The 21,968-nt window shown below is 36.3% G+C and overlaps 2 protein-coding genes and 1 non-coding gene across 7 annotated transcripts; 2 read left to right on the top strand and 1 right to left on the bottom strand.

The window, feature by feature from the left end:
* Positions 1–372: 372 nt before the first annotated feature.
* LOC126692045 (histone deacetylase HDT1-like) lies at positions 373–5,005 on the top strand. Of its 4 annotated transcripts, none has more exons than XM_050387459.1 (10): positions 373–540; positions 2,454–2,524; positions 2,625–2,839; positions 2,974–2,987; positions 3,111–3,149; positions 3,236–3,405; positions 4,052–4,147; positions 4,282–4,372; positions 4,606–4,714; positions 4,787–5,005. In XM_050387459.1, exons 1-10 carry the CDS (start codon positions 528–530, stop codon positions 4,845–4,847), a joined length of 879 nt encoding a protein of 292 aa, XP_050243416.1. In that variant the 5' UTR covers positions 373–527; the 3' UTR covers positions 4,848–5,005. The 4 variants fall into 4 exon arrangements, with proteins under 4 accessions (XP_050243416.1, XP_050243414.1, XP_050243415.1 ...); XM_050387457.1 differs by having other exon boundaries at positions 4,591–4,714; XM_050387458.1 differs by having other exon boundaries at positions 2,965–2,987.
* A 4,480-nt stretch (positions 5,006–9,485) lies between these two features.
* LOC126692044 (splicing factor U2af small subunit B-like) lies at positions 9,486–19,789 on the bottom strand. 2 transcript variants are annotated; one of them, XM_050387453.1, is made up of 5 exons: positions 19,293–19,788; positions 19,115–19,196; positions 11,281–11,407; positions 10,696–11,173; positions 9,486–9,786 (listed from the first exon to the last, which is right to left on the bottom strand). In XM_050387453.1, the coding sequence occupies exons 1-4, from the start codon at positions 19,623–19,625 to the stop codon at positions 10,714–10,716; spliced, it is 1,002 nt and encodes a 333-aa protein (XP_050243410.1). In that variant the 5' UTR covers positions 19,626–19,788; the 3' UTR covers positions 9,486–9,786; positions 10,696–10,713. The 2 variants fall into 2 exon arrangements, with proteins under 2 accessions (XP_050243410.1, XP_050243411.1); XM_050387454.1 differs by lacking the exon at positions 9,486–9,786 and adding an exon at positions 10,304–10,562 and having other exon boundaries at positions 19,293–19,789.
* A 98-nt stretch (positions 19,790–19,887) lies between these two features.
* Positions 19,888–19,971, top strand: TRNAL-UAA (transfer RNA leucine (anticodon UAA)). Its single transcript has one exon. It is a non-coding gene; the product is annotated as a tRNA-Leu (tRNA).
* The last annotated feature ends 1,997 nt before the right edge of the window (positions 19,972–21,968 follow it).

The following is a 21,968-nucleotide window of genomic DNA, read 5'->3' as shown; positions in this document are numbered from 1 at the left end:
CAAAAAAATCTATGCCATCAGGTTGTCACTTGGACCATATGTACGTATCTATTTTGTCGCATCATATTTTTCAATTTACCAATTGACAGCATGAAATTTTAAAGTTTACAACACCTTTAAAAGATTACAAAATAAAAACGAAACATTTAAAACGTTGGAGGCCATTTTAAAATGTTGGGAAATGTTGATGACCAAAATGTGTAATTAATTAATTAAATTTTTTTTTTTAAGAAACAATGTGTAATTAAACTTAATACTTACTGATACTAATTACTACTGTACAAATGGAGGGGTGAGAGAGGCTGAGCCCGGTTCGGCTCGCATTACGGTAGTTGGCGCGTAACATAGAATCAAAGCTCAAAGCCTGAGGAACTGAAAGGCCACGCCATATATAAACGGGAGCCAAGTCACCGAAACTGTCTGTAAACAGTTACTCTACTTTGGCATTTGCTCTAGAGTCTTCTGGAAAGAAAAACCCACACTCCTCTCTCTCTCTCTCACTCTCTCTGCTCTTCTGCTTCTCTCTCATGGAGTTTTGGGGTAATCTCTCTCTCCCTCTCATTTCGATCTTCGTATTTTTAGGGTTTCGCAGTCTCTGCACGTCGTCGTTTATCATTTTCTTATTTAATCTTATTTTGTGCAATGTTATGCTTCTTGATTACGGAACTCGCTTTCGCTGTTTGGTTGCCGAGAAAATACAGGAAAATTGGTTCTGAAATCTCAGAGTTTATCTCAATTTGGTGCTTAAGAAAAGGAAATTAGCCACTTGACCTAGCCTGTTTGCCTTTTTTTTTTTCTTTTTTTTCTTTTTACTGAATATCCAAATAGATGGTTAGGTTTTATAGGCTTCTGATGTTCTCTTCCCTATTATGGCTTTGATATCTTATAAATTGTAGACTGTACGCGTTCTACGTTGAGTATTTTTGTCTTGTATAGTTATTTCCCCTTGTTTGCTTGGCTAGAATTTGAAGGAAAATAAATTTTGAACATGTATTATGTCTTGTTGTATTGTTTGGTTGTGTTAGATATTTGCTATAGGCCAGTGAATACTATCGTACTCTGAATCACGGTGTTTTTGGAGAAATGTACTATGACATGCTCTGTTTTACGTTTTGTTTGATTGCTGTGTGTAAAACTAAAAGATCTTCTGCGTTTCAATTGGATCTGTTGCATGATAGGTGCAAAATGAAACTCATCTTAGCATTCACATTAAATGTGGTTGATATATCGAGGCCCAAATATGTTATAAAACTCTAGTCTCTGTTTATTATTTAATCATACTTGGAGCACAAGTAATCATAGTCATATTTTTTTTGATAACCAAATCATAGTTATATATGTAGTGAAAATATTGTAACTCTAGGTTAGTCTAGGATTTTTAGCCTGCTATTCATTGTAAATATATAGCTTAATAATAAAAGATGTAACCATCAAAGGGCTTCCGCTTCGGATTTAGGTATCTAAGGCCAAACCATGGTCAATTTCTTGCATTCTCTATCTTCTACTTCTTTATTTTCTTCTTCATATATTTTCATATACTTTATTATGGTATGGACAAAAACAAATCAACAAGCACACATACGAAGAAGACATGTCCCAAGGTTCCCAATGTTTTCATTAGGGTACTGTCCCGGCTGGTACAGATACACCCATTGAAACATAATGGTTCAAATACCAGTCCATTCCAGTGTGGACAGGCTGTTTCTGCTGTTACCTGTCGTTTCAGGTGATAAATGCATACTCAACTCCTAAGGTATATAATAGGAGGCATGGTATAATAGATGATATGCAAAAATTGCATTGGTGTCATGGTCCTAAACTAAGTAGTATAGGACTCCTTAAGTCAGCTGAGTAATTTTTGCTTCATAAAACAACATCAGGTGAAATGGGGTTGACCTCCATGAACAACTCGTCCTTCAGGGTGATCACCCTTTTCAGCCCCATCAATCTATGCACAGAATCATCGTTGTGAAAGCAAGTGATGGTGATAACCTTGGCAAAGGGAAATTTTCTCTTGCCACTGAACTTATCCACCTCATAGTTGTTCATTTTTTTTTTTTTTTTAATAATTGATCAAATCCTAAGCTGGGAGAGAATTTATATTTCTTTGATTGCCTTCATGGCTTCACCCCCCCCCCCCCCCCCTTTTTCCCCCTCAGTACTAATAGTTACCTTTTTTTAGAGCATGTATATTAGGAATTAAGTGGTTGAAAGCAGTTATTTATTTTGTTTCTTGTATGTTTGTGCACTGTGTATTAAAGAGTTTGTGTTTGTTTGTCTATTGTGTGACTGTGCATGTTTGCTCTTGTGCGGCTGATGTGTACATGGTTGTATGCGTTACAATGGCTTCTGATTTCATTCTGAAACTTTCCCACAATGGTGTTCTTTGTTCTCCATTAGCTCTTGTTTGGTTTTTTGCTACTATAAAACTTGCTGTTTGATACAATTTCCAGGTGCTGAGGTTAAGAGTGGAGAGCCCCTTGAGGTGTATCCTGGTGATGGTTTCATATTGCATCTTTCACAGGTTATTATTTATCTTCCATAATCTTTGATTGTCCAATTTATATTTTCTTTTGCATTAACCATGTTTTTGCTATAGTATCTGAAGTATCATTATGCTGCAGGCTTGTCTTGGAGAGGTTAAGAAGAACATAGGAAATGAAAGCGTCTGCCTGTTTGTGAAAGTTGACAAGCAAAAGCTTGTTCTTGGAACGCTCTCTTCTGAGAATTTCCCCCAGTTATCTTTTGATCTGGTGTTTGAAAAGAAATTCGAGTTATCTCATAACTGGAAAAATGGAAGTGTTTACTTCACCGGATATAAAGCTTGTCCACCTGAACAATATCCTGTTACACTCCATTCTCTTTGAATGTGTCATCTAATCTATTTATTCCCATAATTTTAGCTGGTTTAATCACTTGGTTTTTCTTGTTATTATATGTAATCTCCTTGACTGATGTTTCTATTGTCATCACGGGTGAAGTTTCTGGTGAGTTGCTGCTTTAATGTTTTGGTGTCATTTTTTTTTTTTTTTTTTAAGTTCATCTCATTCTCTATGTTTGTTCATGCTTCTTACTTTCTGAATCTAATTCTTAATTTGATACATATTCAGATTCACAAGAGGATTTTCCAGTTGTTACCCATGATAGCGGTATAGACAAATGCCCATTTTGGGTTTTTTCAATTTCACCTTTTAGGCACCTGTGCATCTTATTTGTTTTGTTCCTTGTGATGTAGGAAAATATGAGCCACAAGCTAAACCAGCTGCAAAGCCTGATGTTACTGCAGCTAAGCGGGTGAAGATTGTGGAGCCAAATAAAGATGAAGACATGGACGAAGATGATGTGGATAAGGATGCATCTTCGAATGATGATTCATCTGATGAAGATAATGTTAATGAAGCTAAGGTATTCTGATCTATCTGATAAGCAATCTGTATTCCTTCTCATTAATTGGCTTATGCCTTGGTGAAAGGCAACTGATGCAGATTTAATAAATTTATTTCTTGAGACTTCATTTGGTATTGTGCAAATTGGTTCTGATGTCATTTTTGGAAGTTTCAGATCTTAGTTGTCAGCTGAAGATGGCTATGTTGCAATTACTTGATATACATAGCATACCTACAACCTGAACTTATAATGAATAATAGTCATTTTCCATTTTTTTGTTAATTGTTGAAAACATTGAGATCTTATCATGTGAGTGATGGCAAAGACTAGTATTGTTACTACAAATATGTAATTCCGTTATAATAGATTTTCCCATTTCAAGAAGATTTTTTGGGAATCTACTTCAGGCATTAACCGAAATTGTATAGAATTGATGATTAATGTTTTAGTTAGATACTATTATCAGGATACGTCTATGCCAACTAATGGTTTCTAATTAAGTGTCGGTTAATATCATTTAGTTGGCCATGATTTATAGTTGTTGAAAGTCATATTTTTTTGAAATGTTACTAAATTTACTTGTTCAAATGTTTAGTTGCAAACTTTGCATGTTTGGTTTTAGGATAACGTACTGGGAATTATGTTTGTTGGTTTTGTTGCTTAGGCTAAGGTGAATGCCAAGGAAGAATTCAGTGAAGATGACGATAGTAGTGATGATGAGGACAGTAGTGAAGATGAGGATGAAGAGACGCCAATGAAGGTAAAGACATTTCAATTTATATAAGTGAATTTTCATGTAGTAAAGAGTTGTGAATTTTTTTGAGCCTCTCAATTTTCCTAGTTTCTCCCAGTCATTGTCACTGATTAATGCACATTTGTTTTGCATGGTTAAAGGCCAAAGCAAGCAAGAAGAGACCCTTGGAATCTGCCCAAAAAACACCTGTTCCTGAAAAGAAGGCAAAGTTGGTGACTCTTGAGAACACCGGTGAGTTATTTTTTATTTTTTAACTAATACCAATTAGTAATGACTTAGCAGGTTGGGTCTGTTTGGACTCTGCAGGGACTTGTTGCTTTTAATGAATGTGTACACCATGCATTATTTTTTGTGTAAGATCTTATATGAATATGGTGCTCAAATCTGATCTAGATCTAGCGTGAATTTTTGTCCTGATGATCACGATGGTTTTGTTTATATTGCTCAAGAGTTCATTGTTGCAGATGGCAAGAAAGGTGGTGGCCATGTTGCAACTCCTCATCCTTCAAAGAAGGCTGCAACAAAGCAGCAGACTCCAAAATCAGGAGCATTCCCTTGCAACTCGTGTAACAGGTACTTCTGTCTTTTCACTCTTTACCTTGCTCCTATTTGATGGGAGTGTAACTATTTTTATTGCCCTAGCAGGTCTTTCAACTCAGAAATTGGTTTGCAGTCTCATACGAAGGCAAAACACAGTGAGAAATGAAGTGCATGGTAAAGTGACATAGAAATTCCAAAGTTATGTTCAGTCTAATGTAAAGCAAGCGTGTAGTATGTTGTCTGTCTTTTGGTTAACTTCGTTGGAATTAATTGACAGTAACTTCAGTAAAGTTCTATTTGCAATCTGATTTAGGATTGATGTAATTCTCTCTCTCTTCTTCTTCTTCTTTTTTATTTTCTTTTTATTTTTTTAAAATCAATCGTCATGCAACTTGTTGGTTGTGCAACAAGTTAATATCCTTTGTGTGCGTTAATTTTAAAAGTTGTGCTTCAGGTACGTGATCTTTGCTCCCATGGATATAATTGTCAAGGGTCTGATTGTGCCACGATGATAACTCTTTATCATTATTTCAAAATATCAATTGGTTTTTGTTGTAAGTGGGATCGAGCTCCAAATTACTTATTTAGATAAGAATCTATACTAATTGAGTCAATTGAATCCACAATTAACTTATTTATTTTGTTACCTTAATTTAAACTTTTTTTAATAATTCGATAGAGTAACGGGGAGAAGGATTTGAACCTTGATTCTCCTAATAAAAGAGAGCTGGTTTTATCATCGAGTTACAAGGCTTTTAGTTTCAAAATAGCTTGTTTGTTTCAACAGTGATTCTATCTTGTCATTTTTTCGAAGTCTGTAAAATCCATGGTTTTAAAACCGGACCGGCTGGTTTAACTAGTTGAAACCAAAAATGAAAGAAAAATTTGATAAACAATACAAACCGTCAGTTTAACCAGTTTAACCAACATAACCGGAAACCGGTGCGGTTAAATCGGAGAAACAGTACACAGATTTCTTTGTATTTTTTCACTCACCTAAGACAATTTCTCAACAAATTTCACGATTTGATGCATCTCTCTTGTATCATTGTCTCTTTTCTACTTAGCTTTCCATTTTTCTTCGTGGTCTTTGCAATGCCTGTGTTCCTCTAATCTTCTTCTTCGCTTTTTTATGTTTTTATTGTTTCTCAAAGAGTTTTGCTTTGGGTGCCCACGTGATGGCTGATCAAAGGTAAGGAGATAAGACTAGCTTTTTGAAATTTGAAATGAGATAAGACTCAGTGGAGGAGATAAAATCAAGATAAAAATAAAGAAAGATAAATTGTAAAAGTAAAAGAGAATGAGCGGAGGTAAAAAAAAAGTGTTATTAAAGAACAATTTGTTGGCAGAGGGTGGTTGAAAATTGAGATGTGTACCCAAAATAATAATAATAATAATCTTCACAATATTTTTACAGCACTTTCATAAGAAGTTTTAAGTTTTAAGTTGTTATGAGTTTTTATTGGAGGGGCAAAAAAGTTATTTTAGCGGTAGGTTCAAATTAGAACCAATAAAAAATAGCTATATATGATTTGTTGTAAAAGTGTTGAGAAAATATTGTGGACATAGCATATATATTAAATATATAAAATAGCGTTAAAATGACCTGTTATAAAATTATTTATTTTTATAATTATTAATTAAATTATTTATGATGTCACCAGTTCGACCATCGGTCGGACCCCAATCCGATCAGAAAATCGGTAATCAGTCCCTTTTTCGGTTTTTTCACCGTACCAATTTTTAAAACCATGGTAAAATCTCTCCATTTGGTAAATTATGGTCTGTTTGGATATCACTTATTGCTAAAAATTGAAAACACTGTAGCAAAATATTTTTAAATGTGTGAATAGTGTCGTGGGACCTAGTTTTAAAGAAAAATTTGTTAAAATCTGTACTTGCTAGGCCCCTGAACAGTGCACGGGACCCACAAAAAAAACACAAACGTGCATATATGGCCTTTTCATCGCAATCCAAACCCAACCTTAGTATTACTAGTCACAAATGAAGATTTTTTTTTTTGTTAAGTGAAAAATGAAAAATAGTAGATAAGATGCTTATAAGTGTTAGTTTCAAATTCTTCGTAAAATGATGTGATTATTTTTCAACAAAATATAGCTGACAATTTTTTATTTTTTAAGAAGGAAGTATAGTTGATACTTAATACAATATATTAGATTTTTAAAATTAGGCTGTCTTATGTGTGGTTATAATTTATTTCTAGTGCTTCTTACAAATGGTTCATCTTGTAAAACGATTCGAACTAGACCAAAGTGGACAGCAATAAATCGAAATGGAACATAGTGGACCAAATTGGATAGCAGTAGACAACAATGGTCCGAAGTGAATTGGAATAGACCACAAAGGACAAAAATACTACATTGATGTGCCTCAATAAGAGTATAACAATGATAAATGTTGTAGGGACCAGAAGAACCAGCAACCCAAACCCACTTAGAATAGTGGCTGGATCGGTCCAACTGTGACCCAAAACAATGAATTTATAAGAGAGGGAAACAAACAACTAAAGGGGAACTCAACCCGAGGAGAAAAATAAGGAAGAAATGGCTGATCTTATTATAGGGATGAACCACTTTCTCTATACAAATTAGCTTAAGGAGACCACATTTACATAAGAATTATTACTGTTTACTCTCTTATCTCTAAGTGTTCTTCTTGTTTCTTCTTTGTCTCTTGATACTTGTGTCCAGGTACTTCTCTCAGTGAACCTTTCTTTTCTTATACACTCCTCCCTTTATCATATCTCAACCATCCATTCTTACCTAGTATCCCTCCTCTCATGACACTTGTCACTTGTCACTTTTTATATCTGAAGAAAGTGGAGGAAGGAGTCTGTTTAGCTGTGACTTACACTGTTCAGGTCATTTCCTCATCAATGCAATTGATAAAATTGTTGTCCACCATTTAATGCGGAGGTGACAAGTTACTCCAAACAAGAAATTTCCCCTATGACCACTGATTCTCTCTCTTTCTCTTCAGATTCTAGCTCCCACATAGAATGCCTCAGAGTACTTTGACTCATCTCTTCCTCTCCTAGGGTGCCTTTCTTCCTTAAGTCCGTGGACCGCAGCATTCCCGTGGACCGCAGCATTCCCACAGTTATATGGCAACTCTTCATATCCATCCTCGGTTCTCGGGCACCCACAAATGTTATGTTTCAACTTTTAAATATATTATATAGATTTTTAGTTAAAATTTCATATTAAGTTCTTCCTATGCTACTTTTTATAAAATTGCACAATGTTTATCCATCAAATCCTAAGAGCATCCACAGCAATTGAGGCAAATTTTTTAACTTTTTTGCACCATAAAAGTTACTTTATCTATTTTAACTTACTATTTCACAACACACGCAATATCAATGGATTTATTTTTTTAGCTACTTCATTTAAATATTATTTTTTATTCATCATCATCTCTATCTCTTTCTCTCTCTTCCTCTTCGTCTCTCTTCTCTGAGACAGAGCAAGCAACCCCACAAAACATCAAACCCACGCCATGACCCATCAACCCAACCACCACAACCCATGCCATGACTCACCAACCACACCCACGTCGTAACCTACCAACCACACCCACGACAATCACACCAACACATCACAACAACCCACAGATCACAACCCACCACCACCAACCCACAGGCCACAACCCACCGACCCACATCCACGAACCCACTGACCCACAGGCCACAATCCAATCAGACCACACTCACGAAAACCACTGACCCACAGGCCACAACCCAATTGGACCACACCCATGAAACAGACCATGCCATCGCCGGTCTTAACCCATCAACTCACCACACCGATCTCACTACACTCTTCAATCAGAGGAGAAGAAGAGAGAGGGTTGAGACTTTGAGCCAGAGGAAAAGAAGAGAGAACAGATAAAGAAGGAAGAGAGAGAGAGAGAGAGAGAGAGAGAGAATATTTTAATGGGAAGAGAGAAAAGTTAAATAAAATATATTTTTTTTTTAGCTTTGGAGCTACAATGCTTAGCTATAGATGGTTGTGCACTGTAGCAGAAGAGGTAAAAATTTTACCTATACCTCCACCATTGCAGAATGGTTTTTAGTATTTGAGGTGCTAAAAAATACCAATATGGCTTTTTAGCATCATTGTTGTGGATTCTCTAAGGTCACCGAAAAAGGAAAATGGATAATTAGCTGAAACACTACCATCAAATTTCAAGCTGCCAACAGACCAAGTACGACTAGTGAGAACCAATGAAGAGGGTTTCCAACCACAATACATCCAGTTAACCAAGCCCCTAGCAAAAGCACCAACCACCAGCATGTGACTCTTGGATGATTCAAGGAAAGTAGGAAACCCACGATCTGGGCAAAGGCAAAGCACATCAAGGGGGCGCTAGAACAAGTGTTTTGACTTCATTCTTATTGATTCTCCCAAAATAAGAAGACTCGAGTCTTGTTGGCAAATATCCAGCCAGGAAAAATATAAAAAGTTAACCCTGTAGGAATCAATCTTAAATGCGGCCAAATATGGGTTGAATAAAAGCTACATCCCGAACAAATTATGGTTTGGTAAATCAAACATTCTACCTTTTTTATTTTATTTTTTATGGTAGTGCCACTGATTCATAACCCTACCACCAGAACCGTGCATAATGAAGTCCAAGGGAACTCCTAGTGGGATAGAACCTAAGTTGTCTGGGTCTACCGCTTATCCCAAGATCTACCAATTACTGGGGTAGCATTCCATGGCAACTTTGCTAGCCAGCCATCTTCTCCTCTAATAGCTTTCTAGTACTGGACTAGAGAAAATTTAACCAAGAAAACTTTAATAGCCAAATTAATACTTAGTCTACAACAGAATGACACTCGAAGAGTTCAACATTACAGTTGAAAAACTAAAATATTGTACCAGATGGAACTGCATAATTAAATCAGATCACTACTGTTTCTAAGGTCCTATATAGCTTAAATCTGTTCTCTAAAATAGAAATCTTGACAATATTTTTCAGCAGTTTTCTCCTGTAAGAAGCTCGAGGAGATTTCAGCAATGCTTTCACAACACTCACATCAGGTCCTGCACACAATGCTCCACAGACAATGACAGCCAAACCTGTATACAAATATCATTGTAAGCTGAAAATTGAGGCTCTATCCTGGGAAGCAGGAACACCTGAACCTGCAAAACTTGTACAGTAGGTGAGATCACAACTTTCACAGGAAAATTGAGTGGAAAAAAAACAATACCTCAATCCCCTTTTGTTTTTCAGTTGGGATATGGACAAATTAATTTTGTACTATGAAGTAGAAAAATATGAACTTCATGCTGAACAGCTGAAAATTTTTGTTTGAAGAGTTTAATATGTTAAAAAAATAAAACGAAATTTCCTTATGACACATCCTGTATGAAGTGGCTTATAATCGAGGAAAGAAAAAAAAAATCGTATTTTGAAGGTGCTTTCCACTTGGCTCCAAATCCAGAAACTATTTCAATTTATATATGCTCCATTTTGACACATGAATTCCCTTGACTTAAATAACTAATAATGGGAAGCTAATTATTTTTCAAAGGAAAAAAAAAATTTAGAGACCTGAGGGAAAATCACTTTGTAATTACATAAACATGCATAAAAGTGATCATCAACTGAAGACCAATGAAAAGTAAATGTTACTTAAAAAAAAATCTACTAAAAAAAATCTACGCAATTACCTGAATTAACTTGGAAGTGAAATTTAAAGCGTTACAATACAGGCATAGCAGCAATCAATTTGTAATTTCATGTTCAGCTACCTATAAATCAATTCTTTTTGCTTTTCATTTTAGAAGGGGAGAAATTTTTTAAAAGAATTTTACTTTCAATAACACATGACAGGGAACCTGTACTCCACCTGCAGAGTGGAAATGGGTAGTAAGCTATATTAACTAAATGGGTTGTCTAAGTGAAAAAAAGAAATGCACTTTTCTAAGTCTAAGAAACATTTTTTTTCCCTAATCAATTTTAAAAAGAGCAATGGGACAAACCAGACAAGTCTGATGGGGCTAATCATCGTATCTATCATGCTGCTGATGTTGCTCAGGCTCATTATACTGATCATTCTGTTCAAAGCCATTGCTGTCATTGTCAATGTTATCCTCATGGTTCGGAACACCAGATTCTGTCTGTTCCCTTTCCCTATTCCATTGCTCAATCTTAGCCCTTCTTTCAGCACTACTTTCCCTGACAGGACTCCTATTCCTCCTTCCTCCAGGGCTTCTGCTTCGTTCCCCTCTACGTCCAGGACTGCGGCTTCTCGGCCTCCTGCCCCTATCATGGAAGGAACGGAAATCTCTGTCATCATCTCTTCTACCAAATCCACGACCACCACCACCACCTCTACCAAAACCACGGCCACCACGTGAATGCTCCTCATAACCACGGTTCCTAACAGGACTGCGGCTTCTGCTTCGACTGCGACTACGCCTTCTTCTGTTTCTCCCAAATAATTTCCTCCTCAACTCCCTAAAAGTTACATAAAAAAGCTTATCAGGAAGATCAACACGAATAGGTTTATATAGATACAAAGCCTACTACTTACAAGTTGAAAATTATCACACCAAAACACTCACTTGCTAATCTTTTTCAGATGCATGAAGTTGCAGTAGCCACCACGATTACACACATTTTCCTCATACTGTCTACATGTAGCTTCACGAAAATCAGTGACTGGCGAGAAGTCAACGATGATAGGACGCCCTAGTACATTCGACATTCATGAATTGTCAAAATAATATTTCCATAATAATAATAATAATTACGCCCACAATTATTATATTACTACCAATAATAGCAACAAGAAGAAGTTAACAACATTATTTCTACTTCTATTACTATTACTAGTACAGCCAAAAAGAGCAAAAACCAAGTGACAGTGAAATTATTGATAAAAGTGGTGTAAATGCAATGACACAACACAATCTACATGCCAGAACTAATCAAGAATGTTTCCCTTTATGGGCCAAAGCACACAAATAACTACCCCTATAGGATTTATCAAAATACAAGGCCTAGGGGATGCAAGCAGCAATAAATGGAGACTTGGGATAAGATTTGTGGCCATTAGATTTGACACAATTATATTTTAACCATGAAATAGTCTGTCCATTTCAAAGAGAAATGGAGAGGAAACTTATTCTTGTGGCAGGGCCCCCCCTTGGTTAAATCCATCACCCTACCATTTTGTAGTCCATCAAGAGTAATGGCCAATCAACAACAATAGCTACAATTTTGGGTATTTCTATGAATTTCACAATTTCATAAAACATAAGTAAAATTCAAACCAAATCCCAATATTATTATCTACCATTTTCATTCTCATAAAGCTTGATTTTAGAAAACACACATAATAATTCTTATCAAACTTATTGTGTAAACAAATAAAAAATAAGTCAACATCATTCTACCTACATTTATAAATTATTATTTTTAATATTTTGATATGTAATTTAATCCATTAAAGAAAAAGTGCAAAGGGGTGCAACCCTACTACACAAAAGTACACAAAGGCAAAAACCAAAGCAAAAATAAGGTTTTTTTTTTTAGAGGTAAAAGAAAAATTAAAGTAAAAATACACTTCGACTTTCAATTAAAAAAAAAAAAAAAGTTAATTATCATACATATACTAAACTCAATCATATGGATCTAATGCTTATTAGGCACAATTTTTATTTTTATTTTTATTCTTCAAATTTGTAGGAGGCTATATTAATTAATTTAAGGACTTTACAACAATATTCTATATTTAGAAAAACAAAAAAACAAAAAACAAAAAACAAAAAAAAAAACAAAAAAACAAAAAACAAAAAACAAAAAACAAAAAACAAAAAACAAAAAACAAAAAACAAAAACAAAAACAAAAACAAAAAGATAATGATCAAAGCTAAATGGTTATATGGTTGATATTGAAAAAATATATATATTTATTTATTTATTATAAATTGATGTAGAAAGAAAGGGAGGTGAAAGAGAGAAGAAAGCAAAAGAGAGACAACCACTAACCTAAAGTGAATTATAGAACAATCCTTTTTTGCCAAATTACAAAACTGCCTTCTTTTTTTGTTGCTGAAGTTCACTAAGGCTCTTGCCTCAAGTGCCTTACAGTCTATTTAAGGCGCTTGGGCACTTGCCTAGGCTCTAAAGTCTTATTGAATATCAAAGATTTTCGGCCTATCAGCTTAGTGGGCAGTGTGTATAAGCTTTTGTCTAAAGTTTTGGCTAACAGATTGAGATTGGTGTTGGATAAACTCATTTCGGAATCGCAGAATTCTTTTGTTGGTTGCAGGCAGATTTTGGACTCAGTGCTTATTGCTAACAAATGTTTAGACAGTAGACTGAAGTGTCATGCTCCAGGGGTGGTTTGTAAGTTAGATATCGAGAAAGCTTATGATCATGTGAATTGGGACTCCTTGTTTTATCTGTTAGAGAGGATGGGTTTCGGGGGTAGATGGAGGAGTTGGCTGAAGACTTGTATCACTACCGTTCAATTCTCAGTTTTGGTTAATGGATCTCCTACTAGTTTCTTTGGTAGCTCTAGAGGTCTAAGACAAGGAGACCCATTGTCTCCTCTCCTCTTTCTTTTGATCATGGAGGTTTTAAGTCGTATTCTGAAGAAAACTGAGGAAGGTGGTCTCATTCAGGGTTTTCATGTGGGTCCAAATAATCATACTGGTATTCGTATTTCTCACCTTCTATTTGCTGATGATACTATTCTTTTTTGCGATGCCTCTAGAGAGCAGATCTTTTCCATTAGGCTGGTTTTGACCTGTTTTCAAGCTTTTACTGGATTGAAGGTGAATGTGGGGAAAAGTGAGATTGTCCCTATTGGGGAGGTGAGCAACATCCAGTCATTGGCTAATATTCTTCAGTGCAGGGTGGGCAGTTTGCCTATGATTTACTTGGGTATGCCACTGGGTTCTTTGTAGAAGACAGCGGCTATCTGGAATCCGATTCTTGAGAGGTTGGAAAAGAAGCTTTCAGGCTGGAAGAGGCTTTCAGGCTGGAAGAGGCTTTACCTGTCAAAGGGTGGTAGACTCACATTGTTGAAAAGTACCCTTTCAAGCCTTCCGACTTATTACCTTTCCCTTTTTACTATCCCTAAAGCTGTGGCGACTAGATGGGAATGTATTCAGAGGAATTTTTTATGGGGTTCTTCAGTTGAGTGTTTCAAATATCCTTTGGTGGCTTGGGAAAAGGTATGCCTTCCGCGCGAGTTGGGTGGTCTGGGAATTCGGAATTTGGTGTATTTTAATCAGGCTCTATTAGGGAAATGGCTTTGGAGGTATGGCCATGAAATCACTCATCTATGGCGGAGGGTCATAGCCATGAAATATGGGGAGGGGAAAGGGGGTTGGTGTTCTAGAGTTTGAAGAAGGGCTCATGGTTGTGGTTTATGGCGGAGTATTAGTGAAGGGTGGGAAAGTTTTGCTAAGCATTTGTCTTTTGTAGTGGGGGATGGTTCCCGTATTCTTTTTTGGCATGACAAATGGACTGGAGATGTCCCTCTTAAAATTCTCTATCCCCAGTTATATTTGTGTTCTGCTAATAAAGAAGCTTATGTTTCTAAAGTGTTAAGCCCTTTAGTGGGTGATAACGACAGAGTGTGGAGTTTAAGCTTTTTTAGGGATTTCAATGATTGGGAGTTAGCGGCTTCTTATTCCCTTCTTCATTTCATCCAAACCCGGATCCCTAGGGGTAATGGGGGCGATAGGCTGCGTTGGGGTCTTAATGGAAATGGGAAGTTTGACACTCGGTCTTTCTATCATAAGATTCGAAATGCAACTCCTTCCATTTTCCCTTGGAAGGGCATTTGGAAAGTCAAGGTTCCTAAAAGGGTGGCTTTTTTTATGTGGACAGCAGCTCATGGTCAGATCCTTACCTTGGATAACCTTATGCTTCGTGGTCTCCCTTTGGTGAATCGTTGTTGTATGTGCTGTTGTAATGAGGAATCTGTGAATCACCTATTACTTTTCTGTCCGATAGCTCATTCTTTGTGGACTCATATGCTTCGGTTGTTTGGGATCGAGTGGGTCATGCCAGGTTCAGTAGCGGACTTATTATTTTGTTGGTACCATTGGCTGGGGAAACATAACTCCGATATTTGGAATCTAGTTCCAGGCTGTTTAATGTGGAATATTTGGACTGAACGGAATCGGCGTTCTTTTGAGAATAAGGGGAAAACTGTGGTTCAGTTAGTAGATTTGTGCCAACGGACCCTCTTTGATTGGTCTTGGTGTTGGGGTTATTCGGATTGTTTTACCCTTATGGAATTCCTTTCGTCTATTAGCTTTTCTTAGTTTTTCTTAGTGGTTGTTTGTGTCTTTTTGTTCACTACCGTGAACCCTTTGTATTTTAATGCTTTTCCCTTATTAATAATATTTTCTTCTTACTTATCAAAAAAAAAAAACATTGACTATATCATAGACTAAGGCACTGCCCAAGAAACAACAAATAAACAGAAAACCAAAAACCACAATTCCTGAGTCACTGCACAATGGAGAAAAAGATTAGCTACACTCTCTCCATGGCTTATACACATAAAGCACCAATGCATAATAATGATCCCCCTGCACTTCCTTAGAATACCCATAGTCAAAGTCTTTCCTAACTTCACACTACATGAAGAAAGCCACCTTGGTGGTGCACAAACTATGATCTGCCAATGAAAGTAATTTCCTCCTCTTAATACCTTGTAGTTGCTCTTCACTTGGAAGCCTTGATTTTTCAAAAGGATTAATACCAATTTATCTACCTCCCATATCAAATATTTACAGCATATGTCATCTAGTAACTATCCCAAAAAATCCAGTTTCCAATCATTCGCTGCTCTAATGAAAAGAGAATTTCAATAAAAGCAACTATTTCTATACACTTGATAATCCGCCACTGAAGAATCTCTTGCATTTTGGGAAAGATTAGGATATCTCTCCTGAAAAGTAGATTCACCACTCCATATAGTTCATGCCAAAAACAAATTTTAGAACTATCAACAACATCATATCTTATAAAATGCAATAAGTTATCTTATCTTCTTCTAATATTCTTCCACAAACCCATACCATTTGGCCCCTAACCTCGTCGAAACACCAACTTCACCAAGTGATTCCATACTTGACATCTATCACCCTCCTCCACAACTCATCATTTTCTTTTATCCTGTATCACCAAAACCATTTACCCAGCAAAGCTTGATATATATATATATATATATAAACCTTATTGATCCTCGAACCTCCAATGCAAATCGGAGTGCAACAAACATTCCACTTAGCTAAAGTGAATTTGAATTTCTCACCCATACAACCCCAAAGAAAATCCCTATGAAAATTTTCCATACTTTTTTTTTGATAAGTAATAAGAGAATATTATTAATAAAAGAAAAGCAAGAGAAACACAAAGAGTTCACGGTAGTGAACAATGGAAAAAAAAAAAACAACAAGACAAGAAATAAGCTAAAAAGGAAATAAAGATAAGAAATAAGCTAAAAAGTAAGATAACATACTGATTAGGGTTTGCTTCACAAAAAGATGTGTCATCAACAAAAAGGAGATGCCATATCACCACTGATTCACTTCTCAAATTATTAACAGAGAAACCATTCAAATAACCCCCTAACACCACTCTTGCTGACATCCTGCTGAAAGCTTCCATAACCACTACAAACAATAAGGAATGTAGATCCCCTGACGTAACCCCTTAAAAAACCACCAAGAATGCTATTCACACCTAACTGTGAAAACGAAATATGCTATCCACTTTCTCCAAATTTTCCCCAAAGCCACATTGTTGTAACCAATAAAACAAAAAATAAATAAATAAATTGACATGTCCATAAACTCTTTCCACATCAAGTTTTTTACACAAAGCCCCTAGGCTTTCAGATTTTTATTTATTTTTGATAAGTAATAAGTTTTATTGATATAAAAAAGGGGCACCCTAGTACACAGGGAATGTACAGAGGTCAACCAGCAAGTACAAAAATTACAAGAATCAAGAAAATCAAGGAAAGAAGAGAATGATTGGTTTCACAAAGCAATCAACCAATCCAATATAGTTCTAAAGAAAAATAACTTGAGGTTTGGTATGGATCTCTCATTATCTTCAAAATACCTACTATTTCTTTCCCTCCAAAGACACCACATTAAACAATGGGGGACAACTATACCTAGGCTTTCAGATTTCAAACAACTATCCAAACATTCATTAGCTATATGAATAGAGCCAAGTGTTTGTTTGCCTCGAATTAATGCATTAGGAGTGTCAAACACAATTTCTCCCAATACTCTATTTGCCAAAACTTTGGCTAGAATTTTATAATAACTACCCAAAAGACTAATAAGCCTATAATCGTTCACTTTTAAGGGCTATTTTTGTAGGTATCAAAGCCACAAAGTAGCATCTAAACCATTTTCCAAATACCCCAGTGGAGAAAAGTCCATAAAAATTGCATTATGTATGCTCTTAATTCAATCCAAAAATATTGGAAGAAGGCAATGGTAAACTCATTAGGACCCAGTGCTTTGTCATCCCCATGCTATTTAGGGTCCAAATAGCCTCTCCATCCTCAAATTGACGATCTAAATAAGCTACTCATTCTTCATTGATGGTATTGAATGGCATCTCCTCCAATTTAGGCCTCTAAGTTCTTATCCTTGATAGAGATTAATGTAGAAGTGTTCAATGTCCTCCCTAATTGCAGCCTTATCAATGGTGATTGTGTTGCCAACTTTTAAGCAACCAAAACGTGTAGCACAACCTGGCACAATGGGCCTCATTTATATCACAAGAGCATGTGTGCGTACGTGAACGCGTGAGAGCTCTTTGAGTTTAGGGCCAAGAAGGGTGTATTTTGCTTGTACAAGTAGCACAATCAATGAAAAGCTTCGTAATCCTATCCCCTTCTTCAAGCCAAAAAGCCCTTGAATACTATATGTCACCAAATCCACCAAGTTTGCTAACAGCCATCCTGCACTCTCCTTTCCCAATAATACATAGAAAATCTTTCCCTCACACTTAGACTCGAGGGATGATACTGATCCCCCCCACCCCCCCTTCTAAAATATGTTCAAATGATCTAGATTCAATGAAAATTAATCTCAAACCACCATTGCACAATACTTGGTTAGTATCATGAGATTACCACATCTTCACTTGGAGGATCTCTAGATGTTATGGTCAAGGACAGTGGAGGAGGTCCAACAAAGTGGTTGGCGGTTCCCTAAATAGAGGGAACACTTTTCCACATAGGCCAAATTGTATTACAACACCCACAACAATTACAACACAATTACTGTGAGTTCTAAGTTCTATCCTTGTAATTATTATTTTTAATCTTGTTTATAAGAAAATCCAATTTTGGCTAATAGCAGGATTACATTTGGCAAGAAGACGACGAGATGTGTGTCGTGTAACCTAAAGAACCAAATTGGTGCAATTATAACATGTGCGTATTAGGTGGCAGCCATAAATTGGCTGACTAAATAGTTACATGAAATTTAGAATTCAAATGAAGGGAGTTAGAGAGCCGGAGTAGATAACTACCCCAAAAATTAAGGAATGAACAAAAACTTATTGAGAGAAGTGTCTTTGAAGATTGATGAGAACATACATGGCTTATAGCAACCATTGATAATTGTCTTATATATAAGGTTGACATTTCAGAGAAAGTACATCATCGCTGCCACCAATACCCATATTCTACTAGTTTATCCTTGTAATATCCCATTTTAGTAAAAATTAAGCATTGATTGTGATTTTTCTGTTACATAAATGCAAGTAAGTTCTCTTCCAATGTTTAATTTCCCTATAATTAGTCATGTTTAGCTTGAGGTAGCACCAAATGTACTTCACTGCATTTTTCTAAGTAGTTTTACTTCAAGATAGCTTGGGAATGGGTTAGTTTAGCCTCCATCTTCCTTATTTTGCATCATGCACATAATCACAAACTCAGTTAACCTAGTTGTCAATTATCATCAAACCATGGTTATTTGTTACGTCTCAGCTCAAGTCCTTTTCATTGAGGCGTTACCAAACCTTAATCCTTCAAACACGAAATCAGGTAAAATCCTCGAGGCAAGATCAGCACATAGCCTCGAGATCACCTCAAAACATAATTTTCACATCGAACAAGCAAATCTTTTGGTGGTCGAAGCCAAAGTTCATAACACATTATTAAGGAATTTCAGATAACAAAAATGTAAAAATTGGCATAAATAGACAAACTCAAAACAAGTATATAGAGCTACATTTACGAAACACCGCTTGCACAGCAGTATATTCCTACCACTACAATTCAATCAATTACAACAAAGCAAACCTGGTGAGAAACCTAATATGATTTTTCACGAAAGTACAACTATTCACAGAGATTCAATTACCAAATCTTAGGGCAAAAAAGAAAAAACTAACCTGAGTAGAACCTTCCATTGAGATTCCTCAGCGCATTCGCCGCGTGCTCCTCCTCACGAAACTGAACATACACATTCCCAACCTGCTCTCTCTCACACACAAACACAAACCAAACATTAGGTCAAAAAAATCAAAAAGTGAATCAAAATCAAAAAGCGAGAGAGAGTGAGTTATCGACCATGTGATCGGCCAAGTTATCGCAGATGTTGAGGCTCTCGAGGTGGCCGTACTTGCTGAGCTCGTCGAAGAGGTCTTGGTAGAAGTCTTCGAAGTGGTCTTGGATGTGACGAGGGTCGAGATTGGGCTGAGTTTGGGGGTTAAGAGCCGGGGCTGGGGTGAGCATGTCAGGGCGCTGGTACATGTTGGAGAGAAGGAGCGTTGGGCTGATTGTGGGCTTCGTGTGGAGCCTCGAGCACCGGTCGCCGTGCCTGCACGCTCCGATCTTGAAATAGAAAGGGCAGTTCACCCTGTCTTTCTCAGTTCCGAATATCGACGCCAAGTGCTCCGCCATGTTTGGTTTTGGATTTTGGATTTGAGATCCGTTTCAGTGTGTGTGTGTGTGTTTGATTATTGACTTGACTTTTGATAATAAGAGCTGTAATTGAATCAGCATCAAACTCAAAGTCTATACCATTCGGGCTTTGGGTTTGCTTTGCTTTTTGTATCTCTCTTATAAACTCCGATCTAGGGTTTTATTTATTTTTATATTTTAACAAATAAAGATTTAGATAATATAGAAATATGTTAATGAAAGCTATATATTCACACGATCAGCAGGTTTGCCCGAGTGGTTTAAGGGGGCAGACTTAAGATCTGCTGCACATAAGTGCGCGTGGGTTCGAACCCCACAGCCTGCAACGGTAACGTGTTTTTATTATAACACACCTCTTATTATTAATCTTCCAACATTGAGTTTAAGTTTGACTTGTGTCTGTTAAGCAAAATTATTTTTACTAACTTAATTTACTATTCAGCTTATTTTTGTTATTATTTATAAGTCTCATTGCACTTTTTGGTACTATTCATAGGTCTTATGTGCTATTTCAGCTAACTTTTACCTTTATTTACAGTATTTTCAGCAAAAAATTTTTAGTTTTAGCATAATAAGCGGATCTCAAACAGACTTACCAACATTTTTCTTTTTTATTGAAAAGATAGAAAATATATTGTTATGTAAATAGAAAGAATACAAACTCGTCTAAATACAATCAAACAAGAAAAGAACTAAGCATACAAATTGGCAGACCCCAAAGCGCCATTAGAAGACAATAAAAGTATAAGGTATTAAAAATAAAACCTAGTCTCTAAGAGCATTTACAGCAAAGCATCTAAAACATTTAGTTTTTAGCAACTCAAAACATTACTTTATTTATTCTAAAAACTCACTTTATAATGCACCCTACAACAGAAGTTTTATATTAACATTCAGCACATTAAAATAATATAAACAATATAATAAAATAATATATCTAACACAATAAATAACAACCACAACACTGCTGCTACCGCCGCCACCACCACCACCACTGTGGCAGCCACAACCCACTGCAAAACAAAAAACAAAAAAAAAACAAAAAAAAAAAAAACCCAAAACAAAACCACCGCCACAACCACAACAACAACCACCGTCATCAACAACCCACCACAAAATCCATTAAAAATAGAGCAACACAGCCAAGAAATCCAAACAAAAAAAACACAACAACTCCACTAAGAAATCCACCATTACAATCACTACCGCCGAGAAAAACCCAGCACCAGACTGAGAATCTCACTAGCACCATATCAAGAAAAACACACTTAATCAAACCCAAAAAAGACAGCAACTCAGACCTAGAAAACACAACCAAAACCTCACATCGGCAACTCAAACCCACGAATCCACTAGCACCGACAACCAAAACCCACTAGCACCGACAACCCAAACCCACAAATTTGATCTCCACACCGATGCCCACGAATCCGATTCACCTCAACACCGATGTCCACAATTCAATTTCATATGGACTGAGGTTGGAGTAGAGAGTAGAGGAGAAGTGAGAGAGTAGAAAGAAAAGGAAAAGAAAGAAAACAAACCTTTTATGCATGTGAAGCGATTTGTGAGCGTGTGGGGGAATAAAAAATATTTTTTTAGGTATGCCTTCCAACTACAGTGGGCTGCTATCTTTAGCAGCCCACTGTAGCAATCAATTAAAAATTTTTAGGTTTACCTCTTTTGCTATGGTGTTTGTTTTTGGTGTTTTGGTTGCTAAAATGACAAATAGTCATTTTAGCAACCTTATTGTGAGTGCTCTAAGGAGGTTTCTTTTGTACAACAGTGAGTAACTGATATTTTTCCAAGAATATAATATCTAGGGTTTCTTTGGAATTCGCTTATTTTGCTGAAACTGAAAATTTTTTGTTGAAAGTACTGTAGATAGAGATAAAAACTAGCTGAAAAGTATAATGGGACCCATGAATAGTACCAAAAATACAGTGGGACCTATGAATAGTAGCAAAAATAAGCTAAATAGTAAAATAAGTTGGCAAAAATAATCATTGCCAACTTATTTTATTATTCAGCTTATTTTTGCTATTATTCATAGGTCTTACTTCACTTTTTGGTACTATTCATAGATTTCATTGTATTATTTCAGTTTACTTTTACCTTTATCTACAATACTTGCGGGGCATTTTGCCATTGGTTTCATTGTTAGTGAACGGGGCCAATAGAAGGGAGAAAGATGCATTGAGGACGATGTACAAGCTTTGTTCAATAGAGCAGAATAAGGAGAGGGTGGTGACTGCCGGTACGGTGAAGCTGTTCACCGCTGGTGGTGGAGTAGGGATCGGGGATAGCGGAGAAGGTAATGGT

The sequence above is a fragment of the Quercus robur genome, chromosome 7 (genome assembly GCF_932294415.1).
Source record: "Quercus robur chromosome 7, dhQueRobu3.1, whole genome shotgun sequence".
NCBI lineage: Eukaryota > Viridiplantae > Streptophyta > Magnoliopsida > Fagales > Fagaceae > Quercus > Quercus robur.
This window is presented reverse-complemented; position numbering and strand designations above follow the sequence as displayed.

Excerpts from the sequence above, each read along its gene's own strand:
- LOC126692045 (XM_050387456.1), top strand. Across the intron at positions 2,525-2,624 it reads TCATATTGCATCTTTCACAG|GCTTGTCTTGGAGAGGTTAA; the intron begins GTTATTATTTAT and ends ATTATGCTGCAG. Across the intron at positions 2,840-2,964 it reads AAAGCTTGTCCACCTGAACA|TGTCATCACGGGTGAAGTTT; the intron begins ATATCCTGTTAC and ends TGATGTTTCTAT.
- LOC126692044 (XM_050387454.1), bottom strand. The coding sequence starts at position 19,625 with ATGGCGGAGCACTTGGCGTCGATATTCGGAACTGAGAAAGACAGGGTG. Across the intron at positions 19,197-19,292 it reads ATAACTTGGCCGATCACATG|GTTGGGAATGTGTATGTTCA; the intron begins GTCGATAACTCA and ends GAGAGAGAGCAG. Across the intron at positions 11,174-11,280 it reads CATCTGAAAAAGATTAGCAA|GGAGTTGAGGAGGAAATTAT; the intron begins GTGAGTGTTTTG and ends TGTAACTTTTAG.